Source organism: Podarcis melisellensis, assembly GCF_964234715.1.
Source record: "Podarcis melisellensis genome assembly, chromosome: 5".
Classification (NCBI taxonomy): domain Eukaryota; kingdom Metazoa; phylum Chordata; class Lepidosauria; order Squamata; family Lacertidae; genus Podarcis; species Podarcis melisellensis.
Window position 1 is genome coordinate 36,929,868 of NC_138537.1, and position 13,261 is coordinate 36,943,128.

At 43.7% G+C, this 13,261-nt stretch overlaps 1 protein-coding gene across 13 annotated transcripts in view; it reads left to right on the forward strand.

Annotated features, from left to right (window-relative positions):
* The window catches only part of EPHB1 (EPH receptor B1), a 334,289-nt gene that overhangs the window by 289,209 nt on the left and 31,819 nt on the right, over positions 1-13,261 (forward strand). For 12 of the 13 annotated variants that reach the window (XR_014168172.1, XR_014168173.1, XR_014168174.1 and 9 more), the window contains 3 exons: positions 3,227-3,349; positions 6,749-6,996; positions 7,889-8,104. Coding sequence is in view for 6 of the 13 variants with exons in the window: in XM_081910347.1 (XP_081766473.1) it covers positions 3,227-3,349; positions 6,749-6,996; positions 7,889-8,104 (587 nt within the window). In the remaining 7 variants the exon portion in view is untranslated. The remainder of the gene's footprint in view (positions 1-3,226; positions 3,350-6,748; positions 6,997-7,888; positions 8,105-13,261) is intronic. The other variant, XM_081910350.1, reaches the window with a different exon arrangement.

The following is a 13,261-nucleotide window of genomic DNA, read 5'->3' on the forward strand; positions in this document are numbered from 1 at the left end:
GGTCACTTGAGTCTATTGCTTGTAAGTGTGTGTGTGTGTGTGTGTGTGTGTGTGTGTGTGTGTGCACACCTGTGCAGAAAAGTCCTCTTCTTTAGGCAGAACAGAGAGGTTGCTAATTCTCAGCAAGAAAACCAAACAGCTCCTGTCAACTAGGAATATACACCGTTCTACTCGCCATTTTTGAGATGAATCATAAAGCTTTTATTGATAGCCCTATGGTTGGATTTGGTCTTTGTACTGAACTTTACACTTCCAAACATGTTGTTCCAAATATGTCAGACTGCCTTTATCCATAGTCTGGTTCCAAACTCTGGCAGATTTCCTCAGACTTCTTATGAGCACAGAGCGGTTTGTCAGCAGCATGGATACCTTTCTCCTGGACGTTTAGAAGCCATTTTACACTGGCCAAGTGGGTAGCACCAAGTCCAAGGTCATTGCGTCCCCAACTTGATCCTTCTGTGTTATATGTTTGTTTTGCTTTTCTAATCTGTAAGCCAGCCTTGGTTATGATCTTGTAAATTCCTTTGTAATCCTGCTAGAGCATCAGCTGCACTTGTAAAAGGATTTATGGAACAGTAAAAATGTATGTGATGAAGCTGTAAAAAGATTTATGAACTGGGCAAAGCATGGATGACTTCATCGCAGGTTTTGCCATCAGTAATGGAAGGATAGAGTTTTGGCCCAGTGTGTGCCTAAGGCTGCCTTCCTGTAAGCTGCAGCTTTCCCTTTGGCAGATTTAGTGCTTTACTACTAAGCTGTAAGTGAAAGAATTGTACTGCGAGGAAGAGAGATGAACTATTGTAAGGGTTTGGTATCTTACTAGGTGTTATGTCCTATGCCACCTTTGCTGCTTCTATTAGACGTGGTGCACCATCTGGATGAGTAACAACCAGCAGTTGGTGGGGAATGGACGTTCTGCCCTGTTCCTATGTGACTTGTGAGTGTCAGGCACTCTGAATTCTCAAGACTCATAGAAACTCTGGAGTGTGGAAATGCCACAACAGATTTCTAAGTTTGTGACTCCTCTGCAGTTCTGGGATATTCTAGACCTGGATCTTCATGTTTCATAGGGCTTATGGCTGCTACGTACGTTAAATATGTGATAAATGAACAATGCTTGAATGGGATTGGATTAATTATATAGACATTAAAACTGCAGTCCTAAGCCGAGAAGAGGTGGAGAGTGTTTGCTCTCTGACTGATTGCCAAACATAAAAAAGGTGAGGAGCAAATCCTGGGAGAGATGAGATGCTAGAACAAAAGTTAATAATAGGATGGAAAGAGAAAGGGGCAGGTGAGAGTAGGGAAGAGGAGAGTCACAGCAGTGGGGCTGACTTTAGTGCCATTGCCCAAAATAAAAGAGGATTACTATTTTTCCAGTGAAAACAAGATAACTGTGCAATGCATTCCAAGGATTGCCTGCTGCGATCACCCAGAGTATCTCTGGCAATCTTTTCAGGTGTTAAATATAGTGATTCATTTTGGTCAAAAGCACATGACAAATCTTAGGTTAGCCGCTTCTCGGAAAATAGTGTACACTACAAAGAGAGAGTTGAAGAAGAAATGGAAGGACAATTTTCTGGAGAGCACCAGGTTGGCAAAGGGTGGTGTGATGTAATGCATGCCATGTTTAGCTCAGGTGACTTTCACTACTTGGGAAGCCCATTTTCACGTTCAGAAGACTGGGACTTTCAGCTTCAGCCTGCTGGGCCTCATAGCTGCAGCAACACCTTTTTGGATCCTGCAGGCCAGGTAATTTGACAGGTGAATGGCATAAAAGGCCCGAGAGGACTAAGCCGCAGTTCGGGAGGTGGTAGAGCTCTCGCTTCTCTTTACTAGCACCTGGCCGCAAACAAGAAATACATCGGTTGCCTTTGTAATGGGTGAAAGTGATTGGTTTTTTCCAGCGTTCAACTTTGCAGTGTAATCTCAAAACAGCAACTTGACTATCCTTTGTTAGATTCACGGGTTCCACGATTTAATGTGCACCAGATGGGAGGAAACGCCTCCACCAATGCGATTTGTGTTCCTGAGTGTGAGATCTCTCTTAAAATTTAATGAGTGAAATAATGAGGTTTCTACCAAAGTTAACTCCTGCCGGCAACCTCCCAAACTCCCTGCAGCAGCCTACAAGTTCCCAGTCATGTCTGGTAGAGATTTGGCAGCCTGCTGCAAGGGGCCATGTGACGCTTTTTGAAAGCTAAAGCAAACCCCCAAGAATATTTATTATGGAGGCTGTATTTTATCATTAGGATGCTCACTCGTTTGTAATTGCTGCATTCTGTCATTTTAGTAGCAGCCACAAAACTATCAAAGGTATGTTGGGTAAATAAAAATGGCTTAAATTATGCATGAACAGCAGCATCGTAAACCTGCTGCCATCTTTCCCATAAAAACAGCAAACTAGTGTTGGTTTGTAACTTCCCTCTAGCGGGTTGAATGTTCAGCCTGAACAAGAGAGGGCTTGCAAGGAGGCATTTAACACCAGGCTTCAGAGGTGGTCAATCTGAATCAACTGGAAAGCTCCTAGAATGTCAAAAAGCCGAATAAATGACTTTCTGCACTCTCTTAAGTCCTTCATCTGTATACGCCTCCTCTTTCAGAAGGGACACCGTGATGATTTTCACTGTGATTGAATCCTCTTGATTTTTCTTTCCTTTCTTCTTTTTCATTTCTGAGACAACTTTTCCCAAAGCGATTTCCTTCTTTCTTCCATTTCTCCCCCTCTTCCTCCTCCTCCTCTTCATTCATTTATTCTCTCAGCTTGCTGCTATTCTCTTTGATTTTTATCTTTATTTTTGCCCTCCATTCACTGCTATAGCACAGCCACCTGGTATAACCCTTCCAATCAGACCGACGCAGGAAAGGTGTCAGATTGATAAATATTGATCTCTACCTGCAGTTCTTTCCTTGACTCTCCTGCTAATGGATTTGGTACTGCTTCAATAAATAACAGTGTGCACCCACTTTCTGGGTGCAACCCATGGCCTGCTCCCAATCTGCCAGTTATAACTAATATGTTATACATTTCAAGGAGAAAAGATAATGCAAGGGAAGCGGAGAGAAATATAAGAGGAAGAATGAAACAAGAGAGCAAGTGAATAGGGGAGCTGATTGTACAGATAGGCAAGGAAGGAAGGTTTAGGGGGAGACGTGCTGTTGATCCCTTTTCCCGGAGATGAATATGATTTTTTCTCTCTCTTCCGCTCTTCTCTAAAATGAGAAGGCTCCCCAGGAATGAAGATCTACATTGACCCTTTTACGTATGAAGACCCCAATGAAGCTGTTCGTGAGTTTGCCAAGGAAATTGATGTGTCTTTCGTGAAGATTGAAGAAGTCATTGGAGCAGGTGTGACTCATTTCCCATTGGGCAGGTTTCAGTGCCATCCCTCCCCCTTTCCCCTTCCCTTCATTTACCTTCCTGCTTTCTTCCCTTCCCTCCTCTGTTGTGGATGCTCAGGCTCGTTCTGCTCAATTAACAGTGGACTGGCACTTTTCTCCTGGAAGCCTAACAGAATCTTCTTCTGTGATTTAAGAGACTGTGCTTAATTAATTGACTCACTTTAATACATTGTTGTGCTCCCTGGTTTAATTAACAATAAATAGGTAGGGCAATAGCTCCCTAGTTTATAGCATCTCTCTTATCTGCTACAGCAGGAATCTTACCTTTTTGGGGCCGTTAGCTAATTTCAGAAGGAAAAGCTTGCATACTTGCCATTAACACACACAACAACAACAACAACAACCTACCCTCTAGTTATTAAAAACCAGACATTTGTGTTAAACAACAGTGTGAAGAACAGCATTTAGGAGATTAGTTGTTATTTTGTGCAATCGTTTGACTTGTTCCCTTTAAATCTTTTGAGTGGTAAGCTTACCCAGGACGGGCACAGTTTAACTACAGCCCCTGAGCACTTCTCAAACTCATCATACCAGAGACCCATTCCCAAAGACAGTGCTAACATTATGTGAATGTTGCTTCATCACTGTACAACTTCAAATGATCCAGGAAGTACAGTTCACCTAGAAGAAGGTTAGTTCCCCCACTGGAGTGAGCAGCATGTTCAGAACTTTAGTTAACATTAGCCAAGTAAGGGGGGAAAAGAATATTTGTGGTTGCAGTGGACCATAGGTAGGTAGTGGACCATAGGTAGGTAGTGGACCATCCCAAAGCCCATCAAGTCCAACAAAAGGGGAAAGTATCGCAACCTGAAGACAGCAAAGTATTGCATTTTGACTACACCATGAGAGGACTGGTCTACTACCATCCCCAAGGATTTCCAATGTCCCCTCACCCCAAATTTACAGAGTAAGTGTGCATACTCAGAATCTTTCCACCATGGTGAAATGGTGGAAATCCTGAGTATGCAGTATTTCCTGAGAATATAAGAAGTGCTTGGGTGGAGCACACTAGGAGCAAGCTTGTCCAGCATTCTTTATAACAGGGGTAGGGGAACCTGTGGGTCTCCAGACATGGTTGGACTACAAGTCTCATCACCCTTTATTATTGGCCAGGCTCGCTGGACTGATGGCAGTTGGAGTTCAACATCACCTTGAGGGCCACAGGCTCCTCAGCCCAGCTTTACACTACATGAACCATCAGAAAGTGGCCTGTAGTCCACCAATGGACCAGAATATACTTTTTGCCCATTCCTTTGCTCTGGGCATCTAGAGTCTGCCTCAGAAAAGTTTGTTTATTTGCTAGAATGTAAGGGACGTGGGTGGCGCTGTGGGTAAAACCTCAGTGCCTAGGACTTACCAATCGTATGGTTGGCGGTTCAAATCCCCGTGGCGGGGTGAGCTCCCATCTTTTGGTCCCAGCTCCTGCCCACCTAGCAGTTCAAAAGCACCCCTAAGTGCAAGTAGATAAATAGGTACCGCTTTATAGCGGGAAGGTAAATGGTGTTTCCGTGTGCTGCGCTGGTGCTGGCTCGCCAGAGCAGCTTTGTCACGCTGGCCACGTGACCCGGAAGTGTCTTCGGACAGCGCTGGCTCCCGGCCTCTTAAGTGAGATGAGCGCACAACCCTAGAGTCGGACACGACTGGCCCGTATGGGCAGGGGTACCTTTACCTTTAAGTTCCCAACTCCCATGTGTCAGAGCCCATCTGCTGCTATATCTCTTTGCTCTTTCTTTCTTTCCAGCATCCTTACAACCAGTTGCTTATAATCTGTGCCAACCTATTGTTTGCATTCATTGCTTGCTATTTGCGTTCAGTGCTTCAGCGTTGCTTCTTTTTCCGCTAAAGGTGCTTCCAGATGAAGCTGCTTCTGAGCATCACATGTACAGCAAGTGGATTTTCATTCTGATCACTGTCTGTCCAAATGGACTAGAGGTAGTCTGGGTGGCACAACAATGACAGTACCATCGTGGCACCAAATGTTTGGAATAGGAAGTACCTCTTCTGGAGTTGGTGCTGTGTCTATTTTATGAGCTATTGTCTGGAAGCATCCTTAATTTTCTCTTTCACTTTATCTCCCTCCCAACCACACTTTCTGCCCCTATACCGAGTCTCCCACTCATTCCACAAAAGCCTTTCCCTCCCCATTTTATGAGACAAGATGGAAGACACTGGTAGCTCACAAGAGCCTTGGGGAGCAGCTCAAGCAGCAAGCCCACCCTGCTTCCACTGAAGTCCATTCTAAAAATTTCACCTGTCTGCTTCCACTGAAGTCCACTGTAAATAGTTTTCTGTCTGCTTTGGTGTAAAATTGGAATAAAATCAGTTTTCGGTCTCTTCTGTCCTATTTGTTGCTTTTCTTCTTTTACTAATTGTGTCAGAGTTACATTTGTCTTGCCTGTCTTGTGACTTGATCTTAAAAATATGCCCAATGAATTCAGTAAGACTTAGCACATAGACTTAGGATCACAGAATAAGGCTGCAATATTATGCCTACTTAGCTGAAAGCTCCATGAATTCAGTAGGACTTGCTTCTGAGTATACATGGTGAGGACTGTACCATTAGTATGACAGCTTGGGAGAGACCTTGGATGTCATCTAGATCTCTGCCTTGTGCAGCATCTGCAGCATCCCTGGCAAAATTCACTTTCAGCATTGCAGACAGTGAAGAGGAGCCCACCACCTCCTGTTTCCCTTTCAAACAGTTCTTACTGTTAGGAAGTTTCTCTTCATTGAAACAGATTACAACATAAAACATATTTCTACTGAACTAACTGATGGCCGAGTAGTTGGAAGCACCACAGGAAGCTGCCTTGTACCAAGTCAAACTATTGTCCATCTAGCTCAGTAATGTTTACATTGACTGGCAGCTGCTCTCCAGGGTTTCAGACAACCTGGAGCCATCAAAATGATATTGGGACTACAGTTCCTATCATCCATGACTGTTGGCCATGCTGGCTAGAGCTGATAGGAGCTGTAGTCCAGCAACATCTGGAGAGACCCAGCCTGCAGGAAGCTGGAACAGAGGCTTCTGGACCTTTCAGCATTGTGATGTCACACTGTCATGTCATGTGATAGTGCTAAAAGAAAAAATCTCCTTGGCCCAAACCTCCCTCTTTGACAATAGTTAAAGGTACAAGAATTGTGCTGTGTGTTGCTTCTGCTCACTTTATTACAGGGCTAGTATTTAGACATATGTTTTCCTGCCATTCACTTTTTGAAGAAATGTTTAGAATGTCTTGGGCAAGCACCTTGTCCTCAGCTTGGGTAGCTCTCATTTCTCTCCCCCCCCCCCTTAAAATAGCAGAATGAGCAAAGTCGATTGTAAATGGTACCTGTTCCATTACAGGGGAGTTTGGTGAAGTCTACAAAGGGCGCCTCAAACTGCCTGGCAAGAGAGAAATCTATGTGGCTATTAAGACATTAAAGGCTGGCTACTCTGAGAAGCAGCGGCGGGATTTCCTGAGTGAGGCCAGCATCATGGGTCAGTTTGATCATCCAAACATCATTCGGCTAGAGGGGGTGGTCACCAAAAGCCGTCCAGTGATGATTATTACAGAGTTTATGGAAAATGGTGCCCTGGATTCCTTTTTACGAGTAAGTATGACTTTCTTTCTTTTTGAAGTGATAATGAAATTGGATCGATTTAAGGAGGCCAGCTCTCGTGGAGGTGTTCACTGTGCAATTCGGCCCTGCAAATGCAGGAGCATGCCTTTTCCTCCAAATCGTCCAAAACAACAATGACATCCTGGCCTTAATGTAATTATTGCTAAATCTGTTTGGAAGTTGCCCAAATGTTTACTGCATTTTGTAGCAACCCTGCTGATAAGTATTTTAAACAGATTTTATTGATTTTTCTATGTTTTTAGCAGTTCTTGTTTTTATCTTGAGTTCTGTCAGGGAAAAGGGCAGGATATAAATAATCACCATCATCCCAGGACTGTTAAATGGTCTCCAACTCTCCTTCTGACACCAGTGGAGAGCTTCTCCTGCTCTTGGACCAGCCTTGCCCATTCTGGTGCTCTCAGGAAGTTTTGGACTCCAACTGCCATCAGGCTTAGCAAAATGGCCAATGGTCAGGGATGGTGGGAGTTGGAGTCCAATAAGATATAGCGTATACCAGGTTGATGTAGGTTGCCATAGTAGGCAATGGCTTTTTCCTTGAGATTCCTTCATTGGTCCTTCCTTTTCTCAATTCTCTTCATTTACTGCTCATATTTTCGTTGGCACTCCATCTCTTCCACTTACGCTTTCATTAGAATTAGTTTCCAGTCTATTGCCTGTTCTTTCTCCTTCCTTCAGCTACTGCTTCTGAGATTTCCCATCATCTCTTGGGACCGCTTCCTTCACATTTCCCCAAAATTAGCCTCCCTATCTGGCCAAATAGATCTCTGTTCCTTAGAGCCCGTATTGTAGGATACTATTCCCAGCCCGGATTCTTTGAATACAGAGGAATGCTAATTCTTTCATTTAACTTTCACTGATACAGCAAAATGATGGGCAGTTTACAGTCATCCAGTTGGTGGGGATGCTGCGAGGGATCGCAGCTGGTATGAAGTACCTTGCAGAAATGAATTACGTCCACCGGGACCTTGCAGCCAGAAATATCCTGGTCAACAGCAACCTGGTTTGCAAAGTATCTGACTTTGGCCTGTCACGTTACTTACAAGATGACACCTCAGACCCCACTTATACCAGCTCTTTGGTAAGTTCCTGTTCACATATCATGTATGTAAGAACTTACGTGGAGGGAGATGTGCAGTTTCCATCAATTCACTTTTAGTCAGTGATAACAGCTGCAACTATCCATTGGCCCTCTTCTCATGATTTCCATACAATATGGTTTTAGTTGAATATCCATTCCAATATTTATTGCAGTCATAATTTGTTGTATGGTGATTATGAGGACCAAGGTCATATTGGAGACACATTTCAAGGGAGGCTTGGTCCCAAAGGAACTATATTTTGAATGGGAAATAGAGAGGAAGGGAGGAGAGAAAAAGTATCGGCCTAGGAACATGAGCAAACAGGTGATCATAGCAGATGGCAAGTTCAAGGGAACACCAAAATAGTACTTATCACTGACACTTGTGATAGGCTCAGCACAGCAGCCACTTCGTAGCCATTCAGCTTAATGAAATTTTTGAAGACACTGGATATGTGCTTTTTCAGAAGCATAAATTGTTGCCGAAACAACACAGAGCTTCCTCTATCACTTCTCAGATTGCCAACAGCTCATTAAGTCCAGGTTCTAATACTGAAGTGTATATTGACTCTCAGTGTATATTGTAAAGCCATGATGTCACCTATTAAGTGGATGCAGGTATTTTACTGTGTGGTTCAGACAGTGAACTCTTGCTTTTTAATGAAGGGAGGAAACGCAGAATTCACAAGAAATTCAAAACACAGTTACAACAGCACTGTGGGATTTTGCAGTTCTTGATTTAAGATATGTCTTAGAGTTAATTCTCCTAAGAAAAGTTTGGTGGTTTTTCTTGGCAAGAGGCCATATTAGGTCACATTGTCTTGGCTGGCCTCAACATCGTTTGCAGTCTTAGCAGACCTTTCAGACTCCACAGTTGACTCAAATGGCTTCTTCTGCTGTCTTGCTGAGACTTGAAGGCAAAAGTGAGTGTTTTCAAGCAACACCACTACTGATGACCAGCATCTATTGATCCTTGGCAACAGCCCTTAGTGTGCTCTATTTATCGTGTCAGAATTCCAGAAGACAAAGCTGGAAAGTGTCTATTACATTTTTACCCCTCCTTTTCTCCAAGAAGCTCAAAGTGGCACACTTGATTCTTTTCCTCACATTTTTCTCCACACAACAACCCTGTGAGGTATGTTAGGCTGAGAGACTGCGACTGGCCCAAGGTCAGTGGGCTATCTAATTGGCTTTAAGTCATGATATCGTAAAGCACTGGTGATTGATGCCTGTACCAAAACATTTTTGTTGCTTTGAACTGCTCAAAGTTTCATAATTCTCTGAAAAGTTTGTTCCAGCACTGAATAGTATTTTCCTAAAATCATTCGACTTAAAATCTTTCTTCCTATGCCTTATGCTTTTTAAGGCTAGGTATATCTTTCATGAGGGACGCAGGTGGCGCTGTGGGTTAAACCACAGAGCCTAGGACTTGCCGATCAGAAGGTTGGCGGTTCGAATCCCCGTGACGGGGTGAGCTCCCATTGCTTGGTCCCTGCTCCTGCCAACCTAGCAGTTCGAAAACACGTCAAAGTGCAAGTAGATAAATAGATATCGCTCTGGTGGGAAGGTAAACGGTGTTTCTGTGTGCTGCTCTGGTTTGCCAGAAGTGGCTTAGTCATGCTGGCCACATGACCCAGAAGCTGTACGCCAGCTCCCTTGGCCAATAAAGCGAGATGAGCACCGCAACCCCAGGGTCATCCACGACTGGACCTAATAGTCAGGGGTCGCTTTACCTTTACCTATATCTTTCATAGTAGCTCAGTTTTAAAACTTCCGCTTTATTAAACAGAACTGGACATGACATTTTCATAAGGTTTTTTTAATGATGATGATGATGATGCAAATGGCTGAGGAAATGTAAGAAACTGATTTTAATATTGAAAAACTGAGAGAAACCAACATTGACAGATTCAGCCATCGTTGGCCTGCTCCACAATCCCCCAGTGGGCCCTGTGGCTGATTTGGGATTTGAACACAGGTATCCCCAATCTTTGTCTAACCACTACAGCACATAAAAGATAAGGGCCACCTTAATAGATGCTGTAGAAAAACCTTTAATATGTGTTCCATTAATTTAGAGGGTGTAGCTAAGTGGGTACTGTCTGTTCCAGAATTCCCTTCCAAGCACATCAGATCTTTAACCAACATATTGCCAAACAAGCAGCAAGACAGAATTTTTGAAAGGTCCAGTGAAATGGGAAAGGTCCTTGCTTCAAGAAGTTTTGGGGACTTGACTGTGACATTTATACCTGACACTGGAGAGATTAGAACAGGATCACATGCATGCCATAGCTGTGTTCACTTGCAGAGCGAATACCAGCGACTGAGCCAGAAACAAGGAGCCAGCTGGTGTCAGTTGGTATGAATTTCACTGGATCCGAAAATCCACTTTCCGGTGGTTGCAAATCAGTGGCATAGGTGCCCTTGCAGTCATTGCAGCCAGGCCAATTTACACCAGCTGAGAATCCTTGAATCAGCCATCCATGGCTTAACTGGGAGTTCAGTTTCCTCCCCAGGCTGCACACTGCGGCCCATTTAAGTAAATCAATGTGAGTTTAAACTGCCTGACACTGCCTGCCTGGATTGAGCATGAAGTGGCCTCTCCCACCTCTGGAGAAAAAGCAGATTTTCTCATCTGTATATTTATAGTTAATTTATTCCACAAATGGCCTTCCCAGCAGCTGGGAAATGATGCACTGCCTGCAATTACATCACAGCCTCCCACGGCAGGTTCATAGCTCTGCTCTGGGGAAAAGGTAGGCAAAAACAACCTTCAAGCAAATCTCTCCTCTTTTGGTTATTTAAATAGAGCTTTTATTACAACAACGAAATCTGTTTTGCCATCCATCTTTGAAAAGCAGCTGAAAACTAGAGCAAACAATTCCTCCCAGAGTCAGTGTCTTACTTTGTCTGTGTTTCTCTTCTTCCTCCCATTAGTTTTAATTATGGCATGAATCATTTACATGGAAACAAGATAATTGTTTTCTAACACTTCACATGCTCCGGCTGCTGGTTATTGCACTCCTCACTCTTCCATGGTGGTATGGCAGTCCTTACCCATCAAATAGGTCATAATGGTGTCTGCCTCCTGTTGGAGAGTCACTGGCTCAGATGAGAGGCACACTGCCACACATGGGATGAGTGCAAGGTTTTAATCTTCACGCCCATTGAAGAGATATTTTGAGTGGAAAGCTCTCTCCGATCTGATAAATTTATTAGGATTAGGCGAGCTGTCTCATCCTCCCTTTGTACAGGTGAGATATTATCCCAGTCACCAGTCTTAGGGTAAGTGTAAGGCAACCAAATCCTCCATTTGATATGCTAGTGAAATTTGCCAGAGCTAGACTCAGAAACCAGCTTTGGGGGCTCAAGACGCCTACTTCAGATGAAGTGTGGAAATGAATTTCCTCACAGCTTTCTCTCCCCTCCTTCCAATAAGTCCTGCCCCCACTCCATTGGTGTAGCAGCCAAGAGAGGGGTATATATATTCCAACATACTGATGTGCTGATAAGGGTTGTAGGATGGGTGCCTGTATATAATTTTTACATGTGCCTTAGATTAGCTCAGAAAACTAACCCTTTCCCCTGATTTTTTTGAGCGGGTGAAGGGGAAGATAAGATAATTAAAGAATCAATTCAAGACAATGAGTCAACACAGCTAATGGGTTCTGAAGAGCTCACCCATCCCTTGTTCCTACCAATATTCCCAATATCAATAGCAACTTTTAACATGTTTGCTTTAACGCTTAAACATGCTCACTACTGCTGCTCACCCCTCCTACTATTGCTGGGCATCTCTGATTCTCCCCTGGTGCCCAGTTACTCCAGCACTTTCTCTCCCAAGACCATGGTTTTGCCATCTTCATTTCTTTGATGATCTAGATATTTGAAATACACACTCAACAAGATTCAAATGAGCATGAACAGCACCATCACCTTGAACTCACTTTGTCAACTTCTGCACTCGTATAGCTTAGATCAGGGAAACTGAAGTTGATTGAGCTGTATGAAATGCAAAGCGCTGGTGGGAATCTGCATTTAAACCAGGAGAGCAGGGTTCAAAAAAGTCCCCTGCTGTGCACACAATCTCCCCACTGTTGCTGTAGTAACCATTAAGACATCAAAAGCACGTTCTCCATCTTCTGGTTTTAAATAGGTCCCTTCCCAACATTCTGACAGTAGGTATCTTTTGTAGCTATGCTGAGCTGTGCTCACTCAGAGAGGCATGTTTGCTGACATGCCCTGAAATATAATGAAAGGGAACCCACATTAGTTGCCTCCTAGAATTGGACAAATATAATTTCAAACCTAGCTACCAAGTATGTGTTGCTCCTCATCTGGTGTATTTGTGATGAGCTGTCATCTTTGCGCCAAGGGCAACTCCACTTCCTTGCCCTTCGCTTGCCATCTTTCTTAGGGGAAGAGGCCCGAAGCAAAGGAAGTTTGCCTGTGCCACAATAGAAAACTGCCAAGGGTAAGGAAGTGTCACTCAGGATAAAACCCTGAAGGCCATAGTTTCTACTTGATATGCAAAGAGGTGCAGAGAAACAGCTGTTGCTGTCAGCCTTTGACGTCTGCTTTTGGGACTAGTAAGTGTGAGAGCACCTACATATTCCCTGCAGGAAACATGCTGTCCTTTCCAAAACACTTGAATGTTCCTTGGCATTCATGGGAATGAGATTTTGTTACTTTAGTTAGTGTTTACATTTAAACATCACAGCTGGAATAAATGTCATAATGTTAATTTTCTTACCACAAACGTCACATGCAGCAAATAACCTGTGCCTCCTTCTTCAAGGTGCATGTTCAGGAACAAGGTAAGTATATAAGCTAGGGCAGGGATGGGAACCACCTGTGGCTCTTCAGATATGTTTGGACTCCCAACTCTCATCACCCCTGTGAGAACAACCAATAGGCAGGGATGATGGGAGTTGTAGTCTAGCAACATCTGAAGGGCCACCGGTTTCCCACCCCTGAGCTAAAGCCACAAACCTAGACTTATTCTTGGACACACAGACCTAAACCATTTTTGTTGCTGTTCATGGAATCATGGGAATTACGGTTCTGAGAATGGAAAAACTACAATTTCTAGGGTCCAAGGTGTAAAACATGGCAAGCTAGTTCAAAAGCCAACTGTAATCTAGTCATTGTCTGTCT